Source organism: Equus caballus, chromosome 3 (assembly GCF_041296265.1).
Source record: "Equus caballus isolate H_3958 breed thoroughbred chromosome 3, TB-T2T, whole genome shotgun sequence".
NCBI lineage: Eukaryota > Metazoa > Chordata > Mammalia > Perissodactyla > Equidae > Equus > Equus caballus.
Genome location: NC_091686.1, coordinates 68,246,549 through 68,271,596, shown reverse-complemented (window position 1 = coordinate 68,271,596; position 25,048 = coordinate 68,246,549). Strand labels below are relative to the sequence as shown.

Genomic DNA, 25,048 nt, shown 5'->3' with positions numbered 1-25,048 from the left:
CACTTTATGAGGCTAACATTTCTCTGATACAAAAAAATGGTCAAGGTTTTACAAGTAAAGAAAACTAAAGATCAATATGCCTGTGAAGAATAATCCTTAAAAGATATCGGTAAAGGGCCGGGCCTGTGGCCAAGCGGTTAAGTTCAAGCACTCCACTTCGGTGGCCCAGGGTTTCGCCGGTTTGGATCCCGGGCGTGGACACAGCACTGCTCGTCAGGCCATGCTGAGGCGGCGTCCCACATGCCACAACTGGAAGGACCCACAACTGAAAATACACAGCTAGGTACTGGGGGGCTTTGGGGAGAAAATGGAGAAATAAAATCTTTAAAAAAAAAAAAAGATGTTGGTAAAGCAAATCCTGCCATATCCAAAAGGGGTCATACATCATGACCAAATGGAGTTTATCCCAAGAATACAAAGTTGGCTTAAAATCCAAAAGTCAATTAATATAATTCACACAATAACAGAATAAAGGATAAAAATCATAAGATCATCCCAAAAGATAGAGATAAAAGCACATGACAATTCAGTACCCTTTGATGATAAAAATTCTCAGCAAACTAGGAATGGAAGGGAACATCTCCACCAGATAAAAGGAATCAAGAAAAAACTATGGATAATATACTTAATAGTGAAATACTGAACCCTTTTCTCCCTAAGATCAGGAATAAGGCAGGTTGTCCACAGGTCACCATTTCTATTCAACATTTTACTGGAGGTCTTACCTAGTGCAATAAGGCAAGAAAAAAAGAATGAAAGGCATAAAGATGGGGCAAAAAGGGAGAAAACCTAACTTTATTTGCACAGATGACTATGTATGTAGAAAATCCTAAAATCCACTTAAGAAATCCCAAAAAACAAAAAACAAAATCCCTGGTAGAACTAAGTGAATTAGCAAGCCTGTAGGATACAAGATCAATATAGAAATATCCATTGCATTCCTATATATAAGCAACAAACAACTGCAAAATAAAATAAAAAGAATTACCATTTATAGTAATTTTAAAAACCCATAAAACACTTATGGGATGAAGAGGATCAGAATATGCCACCCCAAAATGCGCCACATTGGCATCATGATTATGTTGACTGACGTCAATTGAGAAACAGCAGATGTAGAAAGAACTCTATGCCCTCTCCCTTTCTGTCTAAAAGCAGGGTGTAAATTTCCCTTTGTGAAGTATTCCCTCGCGCTCTATCCCATACCAGGAAGAGGAGAAAGATCCTTAATCACTGGAGATGGCTCTTAGCACTGGTGATGGCTCTGACTTAAGTGTGCATAAGAAATCTTAATAAAAAACCCTTATTTACCATTAGTTTCCCCATATATTTACCTTCCTACAATTTATTGCCCCTAGAAGCCCAAATCCTTTTTCCTTTGACTACTCACTTCACAATTTATCACCCTTTGCTAAAAAGGTATATAAGCTCTCAAGCTTAATTACTTCTTTGGATTTTCACTTCTTTTCTGTGAAATCCCCATGTGCACGTGTAATAAACCTTCTCTCCTGTTACTCGTTTATCAGTTTAATTCACAGGCCCCAGCACCTGAATTTAAAAGGGTAGAGGAAAAGTGTTTTCTCTACTACAGGGACAAATTTAACAAATTATTTGCAAGACCTGAACAGTGAAAACTACACAACAGCGCTGAGAGAAATTAAAGAAAATCTAAATAGATGGTCATCATGCGGGCCAACATTAAGTCAGCTATCCAAAATACATTTCTAAGTCTGATACCATCAAGAAGCTACCAGTTTGCAACTTTTGCTCTGGATATTCTAAATTTTATCCTTGGAACAAATCAGACCATCAGAAAACTGAGTACTCAGACTACATTATTTTTTTAACCCAAGTGTACTTTATCAGTAAATCCTTGGAATACGTTCTGTAGAAACAATATGAAGCTTGTTTATTTTTGGAATGCTAAAGAAGTTATTTATTACAACACGTAGTACTTCCATTATCGAGGTGAAGGAGAAATTTTGTCCAAGACCTAAACTGCACAAAATAAACCAGTTCCCTAGATGATCTATTACGCTATGAAGGTTATGGACAACACAAACCTCAAAACTCATCAAGTTTCCAATTTGGCTCTGGTTGCTAGTTAATTTGATCTAAGTTTAGCAATTCTATGTTGTAAAAGCATTTCTGTATACTACTTTTACCTCTGGTCTTAATTCACTAGGTTGGCCTTTTGTATTTTCATTCTTCAGAATCAATATTCTTACAAGCTACCTCAAATTATTCTGCAGGATGAAATATCTTTTACATAAATACATAAGTAATTTTTAAAAATTTAAAGAGAGCCAAGGTACCTATATTAAAGAATTTACCATTTAATCAAGGACATCACAGAGAACCATAAAATATTTTAAATGTATGCAGTCTCACATTACTTTTTAAGAGCAGAAAAGAGTGGGAGATAATGAACATGAAAGGAAGACTAGGGGAAAAAAAAACCCTAGGAAAGGAATAGGACTTTGAATAATGAATAGATAGTAAGGAGGGTAGCAGGTAGACAACGTGAACAGTAACAATATTAGAATACAATATAAAGGTAAACAGTTTAGATTAAATATGGTAAAGATAAAGTTGGGTACGTAGAAGGAAGTCAAATAATACATAGCTCAGGAAGAAAATTGAGCCTGGATTTGATTCTTAAATATGAAACAATATAGTAAAATGGGTTTAAAAACTTCTGAAATATATGAGAGAGACACACCATCATCTCACACTTTTTGTTTAAAGTTACTGAGGCCACTATCTTAAGAGATCTAGTTATAGACTTTATATCTAGAAGGGATCTTAGAGAAACTACATAATACAATTTGACTTTAGAGATTAAGAAAAGCAAAAATTAAAAAAAACTTATTTCAAATAATATATAAAGATCACAAGCCTTAAAACTCCAACCTATTGATGACCTGGGTTGATCTGAATAATGATGTGGATCAAGGCTGCCCCAGGGAGAGAGGCCCAAGGCATCCTGGCCTACATGCCAATCTATATGACCTGATTCATATCTAAAGTTATAGGACCACACGATAAGCAGACCCCACTAGCACCGATACCATTTTAATGACTTTTTACATCACCTTCCTTTGTCTAGTAAAAATAAGTCGTGTACTCATGCCTTATAAATTTAGCTCTAACCCTCGACAGACTGCAACCCTTCATTGCCCATGGGTCCCGTAGCCATGTCTGCAGCTCTTACTGCCCATGGGTCCTGTCCCCATGTCTGCAGCCCTTCACTGCCCAGGTGTCCTGTCCCCATGCTATTCTCTGAATAAAGGAGCACTACTACAAGACCTTGAAGAGTCCAAGAAATCTTTCTTTCGACCCTGGCTCACCGAGCCGGCATCAAATAATACGAATGATTTTCAGTTCTTCTTCCTCATTCCATGTATACACCTAACCAAAGCTAAGAGTTCAAAGAACTTCCCAAGGGAAAAAGATAGGACGGTGATTCCTTCCCTGCACAAGAAGCCCTCAACTTAAAATCAAAAACAAGCATTTACTGTATTCAAGACACAATGCTAGGTCACTGAAGACACTAAGAAAAATAAAACTATTCACAGTTTTCATATTTCCTATCATATGAATATCGTTATTCATATGATAACACTATAAGCTCAAAACAATGAAAATGGAAGCCTATTAAATATAATCTAGAAATACTTAAAAAACAATGTCAACATAATTCAGCATTCTCACTTACCTATCACTTTATAAGATATACTCTTTGTAATTCACAAAATATTTATAAAATGATGATCCACCTGCCAAGATTTTTTTAAATGACAGATGTAGGGCTTAATCTTAATATTTTGCTTCTTTAAATCGATAGTTTTATAAAAGAGAGTACCTTTCTATCCACTGTTATCTCCATTTACTTTATTTGATGGAGAAGACTAAGAAAAGGAAAGAGAAACTGAGAAAGATAACAAAATATTGTACAAATGAGACAAAGTATTAAAAGAGGAAATTTTCCAGTATGTGCGAACACAAACACCAGTACATGTTTTCAGAAAAGCTTAACTAGTGTTTCCTAATGAAACATAAGAATTTAGAAACTGTATTTCTCAAACTTGCTTAAATAGGTCACACATATGTATGTTGGTCTTTGTTATGATGACACGGCAAAACTTACAAATGCAGAACATATGACAAGGACTGAAGAAGTGGCAACAGGACAAATTCAAGGTTAGAACTGGCTAAGGATAAACACTAGTTAGACGAATGAGAAGGTCAAGAAATGAGAAGGTCTGTGTGAAATCAAGGAGTTACGCTGGCCACAATATCCAAACAACAAGTAGAGAATCAGAATCTAGACAACTTGTAACAGGAAAAAGGAAAAAAGAAGTGGGCAACAGGTGTCAAAACTTAGAGAAAGAGGCTAAATGATAAAAGGTCAGAGACTAAACAAGGAATTCAGATAGCAGAACACCAACAAGCAGTTTAACACTGGCTCAACACTGTTCTTCTCAACAGTTCCCTGGAATTTGGAGGTGGGGAGAAGAGTTAATTAGCATTTGAGAAGTGTAAAGACAAGAGCCTTGCAAATGTTACTGACATTTCTCTTTTCCTACAGGAACACATAATTTCAATGACAATTCTAAAATTACATTGTGCCAACAATATAGTACATATAAGTATATATGTTTATATAAATATAAATACAAGAAGAAAATATGAAGTAGATTTTAAATGACTTAATTTTGCTCCTATGCAAAGGAATTTGAAACTAACAGCTTAGTTTTTGGATAACTAAGATATATGTTATCTGAATCTTATTTTTCATTTTCATAGACAATATAAAATAGAACTAGTCTCAGAGAAAGCATTTCTCTTGACTAGATGAAAATCAGCTGGCACCTGTGATAGGATACAAACAAGAAACCTATAGCCTTTAAAATAAAAATATTCAAATGTGATAAATTCTTAATGTTTTTACTGCTAAAATATGAGTATCAAACAGTTACAACTTATGAATTCCTTTCCTAATCATTCAGTAGAATTATAGATAAGATTTTTGATAGAATTTACAAACCCAATTCAGTTTTTAATTATTCTCTTTAAAATCAAAACAGTGCTACAACTTAATGTTATTCTACAAGCAAAACCATTTTCTAGCTTCTCCTTTCACTCACTACTTTACTCAGGAGTCCTCAAACTCTTTTTTCATAAATTCCAAATGACAATCTAGGACTTATAATTTTAAAGCAACATTCAAATTCCCACACAAAGTCTTCTCATTTCTTAAAGCTGCTATATTGTAGCTGAAGGACAGAGAAACCTACCGGGAGTGTTAAAAGAGAATGGTAAAAGAAGATATTTGAATCAAACAGACTTAAGTCTACAACTTAGTTTTACACCCTTATTGACTGTAAACTTAAGTAATATACTGTAAACCACCGGTTATTCAATGGTGGTCCATGGGATCCATGGGGATCCCCAACCCTCTTTCAGAGGGTCTGCAAGGTCCAAACTATTTTTATAACACTACGACGTTATTTGCCTGTTTCATTGGTTGACATTTGCACTGACAATACAAAAGTAATGGTGGGTAAAACTGCTGATCCCTTAACACAAAATCAAGGCCGAGGCACCAATCATCATATTCGTCCCAGTCAAGCACTCAAAATTAAAAGAAAAGGGGGTGGGGGAGCCACCATTATGAAGCGGTAAAAAGTATTAATTTTTAAATTTGCAACCTTGAGTATATGACTTTTTGTGTATGACAAACTGGGAGACAGTTCTGATGTATACCTAAATACAGTAGTTGTCTCAAGAAAAACACTTGTGTAAATGTGAACTAAACCAGTAGCTTTTTTTCATGTATAGCAATTTTTACTTACAACAGACTATGGTTATTCAGACTTATCTGGAAGATATTTTCTCAAAAATGAATGAAGTGAGCCTGTCACTTCAAGGAAAACAACCCACTTTCTTTGTCATCTGTGATAAAATTCAAGCTTTCAAGAAAAAATTAGAATTTTAGAAAACATATCTGACACTGTGAATGTGACAGCTTCCCAGTTTTTGACTTTTCTAAGGAGATCAGTGGTGATATTAGAAAATGTGAATTTTTTGATATTGTAGAATAAAATGTAGCAATATTTGGAAGTCAGTAAACCAGTATTTTCCAAATGACCAATGTATGATGTTATAAAATCATGCATGAGTAAAAGATCCATTCAAAATGCACAATAAACCAGTGGATTTTAATCTAACGAAGTTTAGAAAATTCACTGATAATGTTTCAGATTCCACACGATAATTAACCTCTAAGAAACTGTCACTTATGTAGTTTTAGGAGTGGTATGAAAGAAATTATCTGAAAAGGTTATTAAAATATTCTTCCCTTTTTTATCCTCATATAAGTGTGAGACCACATTTTCTTCTCAGACTTCCTCCAAAATACTGTATTGCAATAGACTGAATATAAAAGCAGCTGTGTGAGTCAAGTTACCTTCTATTAAGATAGACTTCAAAGATAGTTCCAAAAATGTACAACAATGTCACTCTGCTCACAGGTTTTTTTTTTCTTTTGGAAAATAAATGATTTTTTATAAAAGTATGTTAACATGTAATAGGCTTAATATTAATTTTTTAAATGAATAAATATGTAAATGTTACATTTTCTGAATTTTAATTTCAATATAATTGATACGTATAACTCTCATAAGCAAGACCTCTTGAGTTCTCAATAATTTTTAAGAGTGTAAAAGAGTCCCAAGGCCAAAAAATTTGAGAATTCCTCCTCTAATAATCTCTGACAATAAAATTTTCTTTGTCTGTCAAATGAGGGATGATATCTATTAGTATAAAATACTATATGAGGGCTGTCCTCACTTTAAAAAGTAGCTAACAGTTAGGTATTAAATATGGGCTAAGTGCTGTGCTAAGTGTTTACACAGATTATCTTATTTATTCCTTAAAATCATTCTAGGAAATGGATACCTACCTCTTCAGAGTCATTTAGAGGATTAAATAAAATAATGCTGGTGAACCATTTGCACAGTCCTTCTGTATAACAAATTTTTAATTTATTTGTGCTCAATTTATTTATATTTGTATTCAATTTATTTGTGCAATTCATAAAGTGCTCAATTACTATTGCCATCATACTATGTGGGCACCTTATGTACAACATATATCTATGTATAGCCAGCTAGTTAGAAGCCTGATTCCATCCAAGACCAAATTATTAATGACCAATACTAATCTAACCAATCATTAACCCAAAGTTATCTCAGAGGCCTTTAACATTTATGAACAACTCCTGAAATGCCTTTCTTTGTCTTGCAAATCTGGAAGCTATATACTAAACCAAGCCAGTGGTTAAACAGGACTTTGATGCTCACCAACTTTGTAGTGACCAAGTCACTTCATAGCAGAACAAGTTCTTCATTCAAGTATTAGAACAAGGACCCCTAACATTTCAGAACCAGGAAAGTGCCAACGTTGTTACATGTATATGCAGATAATACATGATGTAGACCTTTCCTAATTCATGCTCCACAGCAGGCATTAACCACTGGACTAGGATGCATTAATGTGGGACTAGTGGCATTTGGACAGGTCTGCCTTTACTCTCACATAAGAGTAATAGATTAATTCACATAGTTCTAGCTACCCTATCTTTTTGTAAGCTGTCTGGAGCCTTCATATTCCACTAAAATATTAATCTTCTTTATAGAGATTATTAACTAATGTAAGCATATCTTTCAGCCATATTCTACTACTCCCCCATGCATTTCCCCAAAGTTGGTGTGTGAAAGCACTGCTGCAACTTCTTTCTGCTCCTCTCTCCAAGATGAACTTGACTTTCAATTAAGAGTATTCATAATGCATAATATAACAGGTACATGAATGTGTGTCTGTAGAGCATACATAAGCATACACGTAAGTGTGTTGTATGTATGTATACATACACACAGACACAGTATACTGATTTAAATGGTAACAGAAAAATAGAAAAATCTTTAAGGAGAAAAAGATGAAAATGGTATCCAGGAGACTTTCTAGAAAGCCCAACATTCATAAATATACATAACAATTAAACAGATAAGCATAAAAAAAGATAACCTAAAGATGCCCAGGTAAAGGAAAATACTGCTTACTTAAAAATTCAGAATTCTTAAAATAGGGGTTTCAAACTATTCGAACAAACAAATGAAGTAAAATATGAGTATTTAAATACACATCTGTATGCATCCTGAATTCAAGAATTTTCAAATACCAATAGCAGGCATTTTGTCTTCTGAACTTTTACCTTTGTGAAGCAAAATTAGCTGGACTAATCTCATTTAACTTCCAGTGCCTAGCACAATGAAGGCGCTCAATAAATATTGGAGTGAAATTATAAGATTCACTTAGCCAAACATGTCTAAATCTTTCCAAAAGCTCTTAATGAGTGAAAAATGTTACATCAATTCAAGTAATTTATATAGTCAGCTAAACTATTCTGTGTCTAGATCAACTTATAATTATGTCCGAAGAGTTACTACAACTCTTCCTACTGAAAAATGTCACCATGGTTATACTAAATACAGAACTTCAGAAATCCACAAGAAGACTTACCAATATACAAACGATGGGTATTACATAAGCCAATATATTTTTTAGAATAAAAAAAATATACCAGGTACCTGTCAAAAGAGTCTACTTCACAGAGATTTTATACCATTACTAAAAATAATCTTTATGGTAAATAGCAAGTGGAGTTCCCCTGTTTGAACCAGGATGCACTATTTACCATTAGCCCATAGTGTTGACAGATAAAAAGGCAACAATAACTTCCCTGTGACTCTTTCACTCTTATTTAAAAAGAAAACTTCTGATCTCAAGACAAACAGAAAGTAAGAAATGGTTCCATAATAAACCTGCTTACTATATTTAAATCTGACCCTTAATTTAGTTACACCCTAACGGGTTCAACCAAATTCTCAACCCACTGTGACCTCTAAGCAACAACCAGAGACTTGAGGCTTTTAGCTTATATCTTACAACCTGTAAAATCAAGTACAGATGGAGCTAGAAACCCTGGCTTTAGTTGACAAAGGAACAAGACTGGGCATGAGAGTTATTATATTTAACATTGTAACTATTTTTATTTTCATAAAAATTGCAATTTTATTAAAGTAAAAATATATAAAATGCTATACCCTGAAGGAAGTATTTTGACTTTAATTAAAAGATAAAATTATTTGTGAAAATTTCTCATTGCTAAAACAATTCTTATAGAAAACTACTAGAACTGGTTCAATTATAAATAATATAACTAGAATATATAGTAATCAAGTTTCTGAAATGATGTCTCATATGTTTTGTATCTTCATATAAAAAAGCTTACATATAAACCTTAGGTTTATATACACAGCACTTGGTCACACAAATTTGGAATATACAAAAAAAAGTTTGGAGGACTTTTCTTATCTTTTTAAGTACTGAGATCCACTATTACATACAACTTACAGGAAAAGCATCAAAATTCTAAAATTAAAATCATGTCTCAGCAAAAATAACATAAGCAATACAAAACAAGAGATATTTATATAGCCTCCCACTCTTTTTCTATCATCTGTATTCAGTTATTTTCCTGGGTATTAGTTAAAGTGGGCAAAAGCAACATAAACACTTTGACTACCTTAGTTCAGAAAAGAAAATTACTGACTGGATTGTTCGGATAATTTCAATAAACAAGTTATTCTGTTTAATCCACTACCTCGGATAGGTGAGAAGCAATGACATAAATTGAAATCAACCTTTTCCAGTTTTACTGTAAGTTTTAGAAAATTACAATATTTTACCTAAGATCATCTAAAATTCAAGTTAAGTACATGTGTATATAAAATAAATGATCACAATTTAAAAGGTAAATTATAGCATGATGAGAATTAATCTGCACTATACACACTGATATTGATTTTGTTTTCTTTTTACTAAGATTTAATAAGAGCACCTTTAAAAAATGTATGATTCAAAGGACCAAGTTACACTCAAAGACAGAAAAAAATAGAAGGGGTCCAATGTTTAATGCAAACAAGCAAAAATCTACCTAAAATCCCAGATGCTCAATACATAGTCATAAAGGGTAAAATTATGGTGACAAACTTCAGATAGCTCAATGTCAGGTACAATAATAAAACTGTCATTGTGTTATATAGATAAACTTCATTATTAGACATTTATACAAGGAGTTAACCCTTTAAAAAAACAAAAATATTTTTTTGTAAAGCTTGTGTAATCTGTACCTATTCACTTGCAATATGAGGTACTTTAGAAAATGGTACATTTAGCTTTGGAGATTTAGCAAGTTTATTCTCTTTGAACTTCTATTTTTAGCGTTAGGTCATTATGAGTACTTATAATTTTGGAAAAGAAGCATATTTTGTTACTACTACTTGGAAAATTTGCACACCTAGTTGTCAATTATTGAAAAGTACTCAGTTAAATCAAATAATATTAAATAAAGACAAAACTACTCAGTATGTTTTAATGCAACAGGTATACATGAAACAAATTAAAGAGACTGAAAATTAGGACAATGAATTAAAACTCCAGAGGTTATTTTAACAACTAGCAACAATGAACAAACCAGGTAATGTTAAATCTTAAAAATGACACTAAGCAATTTTAGTGGAAATAATGAAGCCAACTTTTAAGACAGCATTAGAAAAACCTATACATAAAGCATAAAACTATGCTCAAGTGGGTTTTCCCTAGAAAATAAATAAGACTTCTAAAATCTGTTATATATCAAATTGTAAATGGCCAAAAAAAATGTCAAATAGATCTTTTGAGATCTATAAAGTGTATTTCTTTAAAATCTAAAGCAAAATTTTAAAAAAGCAAATTAAAATGTACCACCAGAACTTTATAATCTAATTAGACTTGTTTAAACTGAACCACTAAAAAGTCATATGACTGCTCCTAATTACTGAAGTTCCTTGATGAAAGTATATACCACTATTTCTAAGTAGATAATTCACCATACCATTTCTAAGGAAACTCACCAATAATATCAAACAAACAAACAAAAATGAGAGAAAGAATGGAAATTAACCACAGGATTCAACTCAAACAATAAGCTCTTAAGGAGAGGGGGACAGAGTATGTTGGCAGGTGTCTGCAAGGAGCTAGATAATACAATGGAATCAGTTTTCATTCTGCAGAACAACCATGAGACTTGCTGCAATGTCAGCTCCAAGCACACACTGAGGGACTCCAGAAAATGCTCATTGATCATGCAGCACTTTATAATGCGCATAGGCTTTTTTCTCCTGCTAACCCCGCCTAGCTTCCCTTTGCAGCTCATTCTCCCAAGCCCTCTCCTCATAATAAAATCTCTTCCTGAAGATAGTGAAATATTTAATAAATTACCTTAGTCTAAGTATTAGGAATACTTCTCACCATCACAAAGCCTCTTTATCTGAATTAGCCAGTTTTTTCTTAATGAGGGGGAAAAAAACCCTAGAACCCCATAGATAAGAAAATAGGATTTAAATATCTATACCTATAAATGCAAATGTTTGATAGTATACTACAGCCAAGGCCAAAAGCAATTATAGTTTCACTTTGACATGTATTTCCTTGAACTGATTTATACTCAAATAGGTTCTTATAAAATTAATATAACTAGGAAAAAAAAGAAAATATAATTCAAAATTCTCATGACTCAAAATGCATATTTTTATTGTGAGCTCTCAAGTGTTAGTGCCTTAAATTTTAGGGTCTTTTAATTTTTAATTTAATAATTTATTTTATAATAACCAAAGTCACACGAAAATTCTACAATCAGAATGTACCAGCCAAATTAAGCAATCAGATTGACACATATGCTTAATTTTACCCCAGAAACTAAAATAACCAGCTGTTTTTAATAGTTAACTGCAAGCAGAGCTTTAGGCTTAGATATGTAAATGAATTCTAAGACATATGAAACTAAACCTACTCAAAGCTGCTTTGCAGACCCCACCTTCTAATGAGTTAATCTAAAGGTCACCACCAGCACAAGGCTTTTTATTAAGTCCGAGGCCCTTTCTTTTTTTTAATTTCCTATCAAACATATATCTACAATTTACAAAACATGAAGTTTAAACAAAACAATTCTAGACTAGTTTAGTAATCATGTGAACCAGACTGGCACATTCTCACACGGAATAAGGTCTGATCGTATCTTGCTTTTATGCTCTGCCTCTCTTTGCTCTCTCCTCTAATCTATTCATCTGTAAAATAATTCCGGCAGATAAGATTTCTTTGTTCAGATTTCAACTTTCATTTCATTTACAAACCTAGCCCTACCTCAAGAATGTCTTCTAGAACATATGCTTCCATTTCAGCCGCTGTCTCCACCATGTTTTATCAAACTGCCATGTTTCTTACTGCACTATGATTAGATCATTGCCAGCAGGAACACTCCTCTGTGTCAGCAAGGGAACAGGAAATGGAATGTTCTATTACATGCCTAAAGCAGCTTAGCTGTTCACTAGCCAGGCATCTACCAAAAGAGCAGGGGGTGACTCACTGTGTATTTTTTAAAGATACAGAAGCTCTATTCCAAAGCAAACTTCTGTCAAGTAATTTCAACAGAGAAAATAGACAAAGTCTCTTATTTTACCATTTCAAATTTTAAAATCCTAAAATTAAAAAACATACTAATTATATATTTTTTAAAGCTATTTAACACGTCTGGCTTCCTGGTTGAACAAAAGAGGCTGAAGTGGGTTACGTAGCAATTTATCCTTAGTAAAGCCCGGTAGTGAGATTAATGGCTGTATTAAATACACAAAGAAGGAGGCAAGGTAATATCAAAGTAGGAATTCGCTACATTAGGCAAATGCATTATATAACACATATATTATAGGCGCTGACTTGAGAATGTCAAAGATAATGATCTTAATATAGATTTTTTAAAATAGTAAACTGGTTTCCCATAAACTAATCTGTTGGGAAATATCTGAGAGAACAAGATTAACATTCAACTGACTTACAATTACTGAAGCAAGACATAACACATCATGGTTGGATTCATTTTCTAGGAATGTCTTTAACTTCATTTACTAACCAAAGAAATGGCCTCCCCCTTATAAATACTACAAGAAACTAAATTTTTCAGCGAAATGGAATTCAGAAACACTATATCTGGATGATCAAACAGCAAATAAAGTGGGTGACTGACAGCAGAGCCAATTTATTTTATATTCATTACTGTAAGTGACCTTCAGTTTAGTAAAATTTGTTACTTTGTCAAACTTCCTCCTTATGTAATCTGGAAGAGGAAAAATGCAATGGGAAGGAACACTGTTTTATGCTCTGTAGCATTAATAAAATAATCCTGCACTTGTAGGGGTGCCATACAAACTAAACTTGAAACGATCCCTCAATGTGCAGATTAACAAATCTAATTACAAGTCTAACCAATCTAATTACAAGGTGAACAGTTCTTCTAGTCTAAATTTTCCTAACCTAACTAAACAAAACGAATTTTTAAGAGGAAAGGAAAAAGACAGAAAAAAAACTAAGAGGGAGTTATCATTAACACATGTGGCCAAATCTAAGCTGAGAAAAGTGATGATATGAATGACACTGCCAGTAACATATCCTCAGAGTGATGCCATGTTAATAGCGGAAAGAGATTTTTGTAGTCCCTTGGGCCTCAGTTTAGTAACCTATAAAACAGGATAACATTCATGCAACATGGAATATCTACTCTATATCAGAAACTGCTCTAGGTACAGTCAAAAAGACAGATAAAATTTCGTCTTAACAGGTTCATATGAAGATTAAATGAGATAAAGTATTTACTACTCAGTTTCTGATATTCAGGAGGCACCCTTACTTAAGTCAGGCAAAATATGAGTTATTTTTTTTAAATATACATGTTATTTAACCTTCACAATAACCCTCTAAGTGATAATAATTTAAAATAGTAACATTAATAATTACACTGCACTTCCTATATGGCATATGCCATTTTAAGTACTTTGTATACATTCACTCACTTAATTCTCACAATAATCCTAAAAAAAAGCTAGGTACTATTTTTATTTCCATTCTACACAGGTGGAAACTGAGGCATAGAGTGCCTAAGCAATTTGCCCTACTTACTCCAAATTTAGCTAATTAAATTGAAAAGCTAAGACTTGAACCCAGACAGTTGTCTCTGGAGTCCATCCTCTGAACCATCTACTAGACTTCCTCCAGGTGTTATTACCCTCATTTTACAGGTGAGGAAATCAAGTCTCAGAGAGTGCACACAGTTAGCAGAGTTAAGATGCAAACCCAGAATGGTCTGACTCCAAAGGCTATGTGAAATTAATGGAAAACAAATGATATTAAAAATGTTTTACCTCAGACCATACATAGTGCTTACATTTAAGCACGTGTATGCCTGGCATTTGGCGGCTTCTCAAACAAAATAATTTCCATTGTTAAGACCCAGCTTAAAGGAACTAGAAAACTGGCTTTTACTATTTCCTGCCTTCCAGGTCAATTCTTTCCATGCTTCAAATAAATGGCTTCATCCATAGACTAAGAGAAGTCATCAACAAGGTTTCTCTTTCTCAAACTTTCCTCCAACATAAACAAGTAAAGATAGGTTTGAGTTCAAAGAACTTACATATTGGAGCACTCGTTTCCCATAAACCAATAACAGACTTTCCAACTTCTTTGGACAAGAAATCCAGTCCCCTAAGGATCAAGTCAATCATATCATTCACTATCCTCTTCCGTTCTAGGATTATCAGATTGCTTCTCTTATGTTTTCTAATATTTGCTGTTAATTTTTTACTAATAAATATGTGATCATGCCTTTCCTACAGAATTATGAATGTTTATTTACCATTTATTATTGCTGTCCTTTACAGATCAGAAGTTAATGAAAGCAACACTTTTTTGGCCAATGTATACCCAGGGCCGGCACAGTCTTTGGCATAGAGCAGGTATTTAAATATTTGCTGACAAAATAACAAATGTATAAATAAAGGAATTGTCTGATATCCAGTAATGCATCCTAATCCCTTTTAAACTACTGCTACTACTAGGAATAATTTCTGATGGACAAAAATATTTGTTCTGTGATGATTATCTTTAGGTCACTAAAGGAAGCTATGATAAATACTCAATATAAACAAAATCTATATATCAGAATTTCTGTAATTCTTTGTTATAAAACAAAATAATTATTTCCTCTTAGTTTTATTTTCTGTTCCTTTTTGTTAATATGACCTAAGCCACAGCATAGGATACCCTAGGCAAAAAGATGTGAAAGGAGATTCAAATACATCTGCCTTAAGACCCTGTATCCTAAAAGAGAGCCACCTTCCTTGAAATGAGTTCAACCTCATTTTGTATTTCAGAAAACTTTTCCTATTTACTTAAATGGATTTCAATGGCACAAGTTCTTTCATTTTAGCCAATGGCAAAAGCATTGCAGTATAAATAGTAGTTAACATAGTAAGAGTTATGCAAATAAATGTAAACCAACACATATAAATAACATAAATCAAAAAAAAATTTACTAAAATAAGAAGATCCAAATGTCCAGAGTGAAGAAAAAAGCATCTTACAAAAAAGGGGGGAAAGGACATAGGAAGCTAAATAAATACCAAGACTGAATGAAGGAATCTTCTAAAATTTACAATTTTATTTAAGGCCAGCACTAGCTTCTTTGATCAAGAAACAAGAAAACCAAATACACACACACACACAGAAATGTGTTGACAAGCAAGCAACCCTATTTTGTATGATTTACTATTTTGTGGATGTTTGTTCCCCCCATAAAACTTTTTTTAATCAAAAGTTCCTTATAAAGGAGTTATGTTCCCATCAAATATTTTTTTTCTATTTAGGGAAGGGCAAGACTTTTAAAAATCCATATTTTCAAACAAAAAAAGGACAGATAATTGGTGGCAGGATAAATGTAATGATTTCATCTACCTAGATAAGAACAAATTACTTAGAAAAACAAAATGTTAACCAACTTCACCCTCTCAAAACATATGAAATGAAATGCTTACTTTAGAATAGTCTCAAATTTTCTCTTTTCTACGCTATAAGTTTTATTTTAGCAGAATTATGAAACCCAAGTGTAAAACAGCCTGAACCAAGCCTAAATGAGATACAAATATCAAAGAATTAAACAGAATTTAAATTAAGGGGCCGGCCCTGTGGCCGAGTGGTTAAGTTTGCACGCTCTGCTTCGGCAGCCCAGAGTTTCGCAGACATAGCACCACTCATCAAGCCATGCTGAGGCAGCATCCCACATGCCACAACTAGAAGGACCCACAACTAAAAATATACAACTATGTACCAGGGGGCTTTGGGAAAAATAAGGAAAAATAAAATCTTAAAAAAAAAAAAAGTATTTAAATTAAAAGGCTAATAAAACCTGGTCAAATTTTTGAAAGCCCATATACTAAAAATGCTATCCCCATGATTTTACCTACTATTTCCCCTAAACTAATCATGCCACTATGACTGAGGGTCTAGATGTATGCCCAGTGTACCACAGTAACATTCTTTTCATTATCTCCACAGTTTACTTTCTTTTTTATTAACTACGGTTTTTATCTATGAAGTAATATATGTACGTGGAAAACATTCACATATAAAAGAGAATACAGGGAAAAGTAAACCTACCACTCACCAACCCCCAAGACACAACCAGTGAGTGTATCCTTCTAGAAATAACCTACATATACGAAGCACATCTTAGTGTAAAGATTATGGTTATACAAATGGAAGCAGAATAGGCATAATTTTCTACATCTCCACTTTTAAAATTTAATACTCTATGAAAATTCTTTCAGATGAGCGCACATAGATCTAGTTCTTTGATTTTGACAACTGCTTAAATTTTCACTGAAGAACTGTACAACAATTTAATCAGTTCCCTAGTGATAAGCAGTCGTGTTGTTTCGGTCATTTCATAATGCTGCAGTGAACATGCCCAATGAAAGAGCACTCACACACTGCACGTGCCTGAATATAACTGTGTGGCAAATTTCGTGCTAAGTACATATAATTAAAATTTTATGCTATCAAACTGCCCCCTAAACAAGTTGAACTAACTTATACTCTGACAATGAATAAGACTGCCTGCTTCCTTACAAATATTAAGTATTAATGATACAATATTTAAAAACCAAGATCAGAAATCAGCATCAGTTATGAAGCATCTTTCTAGGTTTATCCTTAGTTCCCATCATTTCGACTTTTCAAGAAATCTCAAACGAAAATTACACCTCCTTCTCATATAACTTCTGCCCCTTACTAAAAAAATCTCATAAATTCATCCCCCGGCAGATTAAGAACTTCAGCTGATTATTTCCCAAAAAAAAGTCACAATGAAGATTTCTATCTATTTGTATGTAGTTGAAGAAAAGAAAATTGGGAGTCTACCCTTTTAAAAAACCTACTTCTGCTAAAATACAAATTCCAACCAGGTCTAGTAGGTTCTTTAAGTTAGGAGTAAATTAAGAAGTTTCTGCCAGAATTGAGTATTCTAAAGATCCAGAATTCTGATTATGTTCTCATTAGTAAATCACTAAAATACTGTTGGATAGATTTATTTGTTTACCTTCCACATTATTTCAAACTATTCATTTTTAAGGCATAAAATTTCAAAGTAATCTTTTCATCATTAGAAAAAAATCTAATGTATACTAAAAAGAAGACAGGGTCACACATAAGCAGTTTTTATTAACTAACACAAACAGCACAAAACAGTTTCTATCTCAGTTTATCAATATAACATCCCAGGACTAATTTTGATGATAATATTTAAAAATATGAATGATTAAACCTTCACCAGAACCTCCAAAATAAACATAACAGTTGGACATGCTTCTAGATATGTGTAGGAATACCTAAAAGGCTTAGGTAACAAAGGATGAAGTAAGGATATATAAAATTGTAACTTCATGAATAAAATAATACAAAGGCCATCCAGTAGCATATTCTAAATGTGAGGAAGGGTATGAACTATTTTAGAATAATTTATTTTATTGCTTAAAAGAAATTTTTCAAGGCTGATACTATAACAAGCCCTAGTAAGCTTCTTTTTTTAAAAGATCATCATTAACATTTTCATCATTCATTTATACAAATATTTACTGCGTGCTTACTGGGTTGACAGCCTTTATACTAAACAATGGATAGAGAATGGCAAATAAAGTTAGTCCACCTCCAAGAGCCTACAATAAAATTTGATCCTGATTCTCAACAGAGTTTTCTTTTCTTTTCTTTTCTTTTGGTGAAGAAGATTGGCCCTGAGCCAACATCTATTGCCAATCTTCCTTTTTATGCTTGAGGGAGACTGTTGCTGAGCTAACATCTGTGCCAATCTTCCTCTATTTTATGTGGGACACTGCCACAGTGTGGCCTGACAAGCAGTGCTAGGTCCGTGCTTGGGATCCGAACCTGTGAATCCCAGGCCCCCAAAGCAGAGCATGTGAACTTAACCATTACACCACCAGGCCGATCCCTCAACAGAGTTTAACATCAAAATCTTTATTAATTTTTTTTCCTCTTCTCTGATTTATAGTCCTTTTACATCTTTAAGCCAATTAACAAAATCTAAAACTCCTCTTAGAACAGTGCAGAAAATATTACTATATTTAAACAAAATATTTCATCCAGATGTGTCCTACTAGAATGAAATACAAGCACAATCTTGTCCAAATATAAGTAAGATACTAAGCAAAGAAACAAAGCAGCTTGTCCCTCTTTTCACATCTCCAGTAACAGTTGTACCTATTGGACCCTTGTGCCTGTTGGACACTTGCATTTCTTATCTCTACCCATGATGGGTCACACCATGAATTCATTCTTTTTCCAGTATTTCACAAGAGGTTCTATGTATAAAAAATTAATAAAACACTTACTGTTTTTAGATCACATTCACCTCCCAAATTTGTCTATATTATACAACATTTTCAAATAAAAATAAAAACAAGCACATATATAATAGAAATTACTTATTTCAATGCTTTGGTTTTTCGTTGTTTTAAATAGGCTAAATCTACCGATAGTACAACACTCTCAATTTGGTCAGCAACACATTAACCATCTTCTGCTCTCAAGCAAGAATTATCTACAAACAAAAAGAAATACACCAAACACATACCTCAACCCTGGCACACACATACCCCATACATGCACAGTGGTGGGGAGAGTAGAGAAGCTGGGGATAAAAATACAAAATACAAGAAAAGACATAAGTCCAAAGCCAAGTTTTTAGAGTTATCAATTTCTATCACCCTTCTTCTGAACGATAACTGTCCTATTCTAGGGGACTGAAGAAATAGCTCCAGGAAACTCAAATTAGATGGTATGATAGTATCAAAGGCATGGAAAATAATCAGGGTGTAAATACCACCAAAGTAACCTCAGAATCCCAATGCCGTCACTGGCTCTCATTCTTTGGTTCCTTGACAGTCTAGGGTCCCTGACAACAACCTCCAATCAGTCTGGTCTCTCATGATGCCTGTTAACACTCTGTTATATCTAGCCTAATCTATTCCTAACAAATTTTGAACGGTTTGCATGCAAGCAATTATTCTAAGTACCAAAAGACTATTCTTTCAGATTCATAATTCCATCTCTAAGAAATGTATTACACTGAATTGCCTGTATCCACCAAGAGCTAGGCCAAAAATTACAAAATGGGGCACCATTCCCTGTTCCACTATCCTGATCCTGACCATGAGAGGATCTTTAGGGGTCTTCACATAAAGAGAATCTCAGAGTGTACCAGTGACATACTGAAGCTCCCAAGGTAGATATATAGACAGGATTCTAACACAACCCTCATACATATATATAAAGAAATACAGATTTCATTCAATGTAACTGTGAACTACCTCTTTGGTCATCATGAGGATATCTCACAACACAGCTATGTTAGGAGCAATGTTACCATTAACTTTCAACATCCCCCACAAATTTCGGAATCCAGTTTTCCTACAAGTCTCCAAGAAAAACTAACATAATATAAGAAAACAGAAAGCAATAATTAGAAACTTTTATGTGTGCAATAGATATCTCACTAGTATGCTTTATGAAATCAAATTTAACCCACATTCATATCTTTTAACTCCTCCATCACCAATTTCTTATCCAAGTCAAGTATTTTTAGAAAGCCTATCAACTCCCATCCTCTTCAAGAACATATACGCCAATGTCTCTCAGTGAAGGGAGTTAATAATGTTTAAAGGGTAGACAGTGAATCATTAATAGCTTACAAAATGCTTAAAAGCATAACTGAACTGCCAAATATAATTTTATACTTAATATTTGTTTTTGTATGCTTGGGGAAACCATCTCCCTCTTAAAACAAATTCCACAATTTCCAGTAAAATGCTTAGCTTTTAAAATATTTATCATTAAGTTATTTTAAGGGTATATTTTTGCATAACTCAGTTTTTTAGCACTCCAGCTTACTTAGAAAACTATGTACCAAATCTGAAACTATGTATCAAATCTGAAAAACATACAATTAGAAATCTCCTTCCCAAAAGATCTGATGCAACACTCCTAAAACTAGGCTTTCAAAAAACATTTTATCTATGTAGAGCATAAACAGGATGCCAACCTGCCTTTGAAATGGCATCAAAATAACATTAACTCCTTCATTCAACAAATATTATTGTCTGGCTAGGGACATGATATCAGCCCCATCTTTAGAAGGATTAAAAAAGGCCATTTCTATTTCCAACTTCCTTCTTCCAGTTCTCCCAGAAGACACACCCTGCCTCTAGTAGCTGTGGCTCTCCTTGATCACCTGACTTCCTCCTTATGGACAAACCAGGCTTCTAATCCCAGTCTCAGTAAGTCAGAGAAAATGTCATCTTATTTAGAGGCACTGGTGGGGAAAAGGACTCAGAATTTTCCATTATATCCAAATTTTTTTATTTTTTTGGTTCACTTATGTATTTATGAATGGAAAAAACTTACAATGCAGTATACCCAAATTTTTAAGAATACACTTTTTATAAAAGAGTCAGGGAAAGAATTCAGGAATTGACATAAAAAATGGAAAGTGTGGGGCTGGCCTGGTGGCGTAGTGGTTAAATTCACAAGCTCCACTTCAGCGGCCCAGGGTTTGCAGGTTCAGATCCCTGGTGCAGACCTACACGCCACTAATCAAGCCACACTGTCGTGGCATCCCACGTACAAAGTGGAGAAAGACTGGCACAGATGTTAGCTCAGTAACAATCTTCCTCAAGCAAAAAGAGGAAGATTGGCAACAGATGTTAGCTCAGGGCCAATCTTCCTCACCAAATTAAAAAAAAAGTGTAAGTGAATCAAGAATTATGCATCCTGCATAAAATAATCACATTTGTATTCTATGCAACTTTCCAATTTCCTGGACTCAATCGCTATGTGTCCCTCTCCTTCTATCTCATTTAGTTTCTAAAAACCACATGGCCATGGAATGTCCCTATAAATAAAAGTATTATTATCTAACTAGGCAGATGCAACACATCTGCAATCTTTTCAATATTCTATAACCTATTTTATAGGTTATATTATTTTTATTATAAAGGCTTATGACACATTCTACTTCATAACTACAATTAAGCCTATTTTGTATATTTTCTAGATTAATTCTACAAACTAAAAATCAATTAAGTACATTTATAACATGACTAAGTAAATACTAGTAACTGAAGGAAATGTAATTTTATGTCATATAGACATTACTGGTTGAAAGAGAATTGTCCACATATTCTAGACTGATAACACTGTTGAATTTTCTTCTAGCTTTCTTCAGTTCTTTTCAAAGGCCCAAGATCTCCACTGTAGTTACCACTGTTTCCTCCTCCCAACACTAGCCTACCACTATATCCTCTATCTTGGATTATATATTTCATTGTACTCTAGTATCTCAAATATTTTCATATTAAGGTACATAGTTTTTCCAAGTGTAAAAAATGTACTTGTCTTTATATATAAATAGTGTGGCTGAATATAGAAAATTTAGGTCCAAATCTACTTTGCCCCAAATGGTGAAGACCCTACTCCACTGTCTTCAAGCATTCAGCAAGGATGCTAAGAACTTAATCATTTGATTTTCCATTTTTCATTCCCTCTCTCTGGCAGTAACTGGGGATTTTGTCTTTATCTTTAGAGTTCTGAAATTTTACCAGATGTAGATCTTTGTCCATTCATCCTGCTTGGTATTAGATGGGCTCTTTCAATCTGAAATTCATTATCTTTCTCCAGCTCATGAAATTTTCTTCAATTATTTCTTTCAGTATTTTTCTCCTTCCCACTGTTCTGTTCTCTGCTTCTAGAACTCATATTTACAGACGTGAAAACTTTGTGATGTATTTTCCATACCTCTTTAATTGTCTCAATTTTTCCAGAATTTTTTTTTTTTTGCTTCATATAAACAGAGTTTCTCCTCTTTAGCTCCAAATCAACAATTCAGTCTTGATTCACGCTAAATTGCTATTTAGCTCATCCATTAAAATCTTTCTTTATAATTTTCAAATCTTTTCTGGTTCTCTGCCCCCTTTTCAGTGAAACCATGATTAATCATTGCAACGTGTTCTTAAATCTTAAAATGAAATACCAATTACTTTTTTCCTTTGAAGTTTTCTTCTGAATTATATCTGAGGTTAGTTGTTCTTTTATTCATCTTAATCCTCTTCCATCTTGATTCTCCTCAATCATCTGAATATCCCTGTCTGTTTATATTGGTGAATAAAAGTTAGTTTAGAAAGTACAGGAAGCCAGTGTGGGCTCTGAGTTGTTCGGGTTTGTTTTCCCAAGTGGCTTCTCTCTTAACTGGGAGAGTAGTACTATTTAAGCAGGCAGGGCATATGTATAAGCAGACATCCCAGAAAGGTACCTAGACAGGAAGTCAAGCTCACTGGGAACCGCCAAAACTGCTTTCCTCAGAGTAGCATGCTTTAGTGCCTCTGCTTCTCTCTCAGGTTTCAACATTTCATTAGATGTCCTACTAAACTGTTGGTCTACTTTCTTAAGAGAATAGTTCTCAGAGTTCAGGCCTGAGGGCAGGCATCATTGCCACCAGAGCTGTTTAGCCTGGAGAAAAGGCAGAAAGGAGGCCCAACTAACTCAGCACTTTAGAAAATAATTCCTTAAAAAATTCTTGATTATTACCCAATTGCCCACTACTGTTCTTTGTATTTGTTAACTCCAAGCTTGGAGCCTTTCCAAGGTTCCCCTAGGAAAACCTGAGCTTACCTCTGGTATCTTGGGTTCCAGTTTCCTCTGAGATTTTGCTGTCAATCCGATCCCGTGAACTTTCTATCTTCTTCAAAATTCCTGGTCCTCTGATGGTACCTGTAGTGGACTGTGAACTGTAATTTTACTGCTCAACATGCTTTCTCCCCACCCCCTTTTTCTAGTAACATAATCCCTCTTGTCTGTGGGGAAAATATTCCATGTGATCTGGGTAGAGGTGATTCTTCCCAGCCACCACAGCGGTGGCCACATGACCCAGGTCTGGCTAGAATATCCCATCCCACTCTCCTTTGGCAGCCATCTTTGCCTGGCTGAAAATAAAGCTAATACAAAAGAAAAGCGAGACTAAAAACATTTAGAGAGAAACAGTACTTGATGACATCATTCAAATCTGGGTTTGGATCTTCTTCCCTCCTTCCCCACACACATGCAAGCACACACTAAAGTTACTGAGCCAACGAAGTCCTTTTGCTCCTCCTTCAAGGTAGTTTGATTAATACAATAACATCTGTTCCCGCTTTTCAGATCTGTGCTTTAATGCAGTCTTTAAACAATATCAGTGGGACGTTGGGAAGAAAGGAAGTTAAAGGAATGTGCTCAATCCACCAAATTTAAAAGGAAACTTAGGACAATAACTGCAAAATAAGCCTGAACAAATGAAATTAAAGCTTTATAGTTTGCTGTTAAACATATAATGAGAAAATAGCTGTGAAAAAGCAAAAAAAAAAAAAAAGAAAATAGCTGTAAAGTTTACTAAGTACATCTTATTGTTCCATAAGACATCCTTCATAACTCTAGAGAGAAAAAAGCAGATATAAAAATCAATTATTCTTAACTAGCTTTTTCTCTTAGTCAAGATTCCAATGGTTTCAAAGAGAAAAAGAATGAACAAGGGAAGGTGATAGCCAATTAATGGGTCCTCTTGCCAAGTAAAGCTGTTCTTCTGGGCTCCGTGGGGTACACAACAAAGTTGTTCATACATGTAATAGCAAGACAAAAAGCTGCAATATCAAGCCTGTGTTTTCTATGTTTTAGCATAAAAACAAGAGGATTCAGTGATATGCAAAGACTTCCCACATACTAAGGCACATTTGCAACTTAAAACACATTCCACTACTGGGATCTGGCCAAGAACTCAGGTACTAGAGTTGGGTTTGAGCAAGCAAGCTGGGTCAAAAGGTGGACAGGATCTTGGGCTGTGAGGTGGTTATATGGAGGCAGAGTAAGAAAATAAAGACAGAAAAGGTACAAGTGAAAGAACAATCCACTAGCAAGTTAGGGATGTTTTAAAGGTTCTGAGATCTAGAAAACCACATGGTCAAATCTTTGCTTTGATACTTTGCCATTTTATCTAGAACTATATAATCACCTGCTAAGCCTACAGCAGAGAAGTCACAGAAATATTGTTTGCTTCATCATTCTCAGAAAAGGAGATAAAAGAGTAAGAAAAGAATGTTGCATTTCCCATTACTCTTATCACTCCCTCTTTATTAACAGTTTGATAAAGTACCATAAATTTTTAAATTAGGAGAATTTAAAAACATATTCTATTTAAATACTAAAGATCTAATGACTCCAAAATATAATCCTAAAAGGGCATCTAAGCCATACAATTATCACTTGTGGAATCTTCACTACAGAATCTCTCTATGCTAATACTGGCTCCACCTAAAATTAATGAACCCACATGCACAATTACAGTTGAAGAGTGTAACTGGCAATCTACAAATTCAATAAAATAATCAAATTAAATGGAGTTAGGAAGGAAAATGAGACAAAGATTTTTCTAAATTCCAGATTTCTAATTTTATTTTTTAAAAAT

The 25,048-nt window shown here is 33.9% G+C and overlaps 1 protein-coding gene across 9 annotated transcripts in view; it reads right to left on the bottom strand.

Moving 5' to 3' along the window:
- Positions 1 to 25,048, bottom strand: part of ANKRD17 (ankyrin repeat domain 17) — a 162,777-nt gene that overhangs the window by 121,436 nt on the left and 16,293 nt on the right. For 2 of the 9 annotated variants that reach the window (XM_005608722.4, XM_070263710.1), the window contains exon 1: positions 12,310 to 12,456. The exons of 4 other annotated variants lie outside the window; for them this stretch is intronic. In XM_005608722.4, the coding sequence (XP_005608779.2) occupies positions 12,310 to 12,363 (54 nt within the window). In that variant the 5' untranslated portion in view covers positions 12,364 to 12,456. Of the gene's footprint in view, positions 1 to 12,309; positions 12,484 to 23,226; positions 24,188 to 25,048 lie in introns of those variants that run through there. 3 more of the 9 variants (XM_023637984.2, XM_070263708.1, XM_023637983.2) reach the window with 3 other exon arrangements.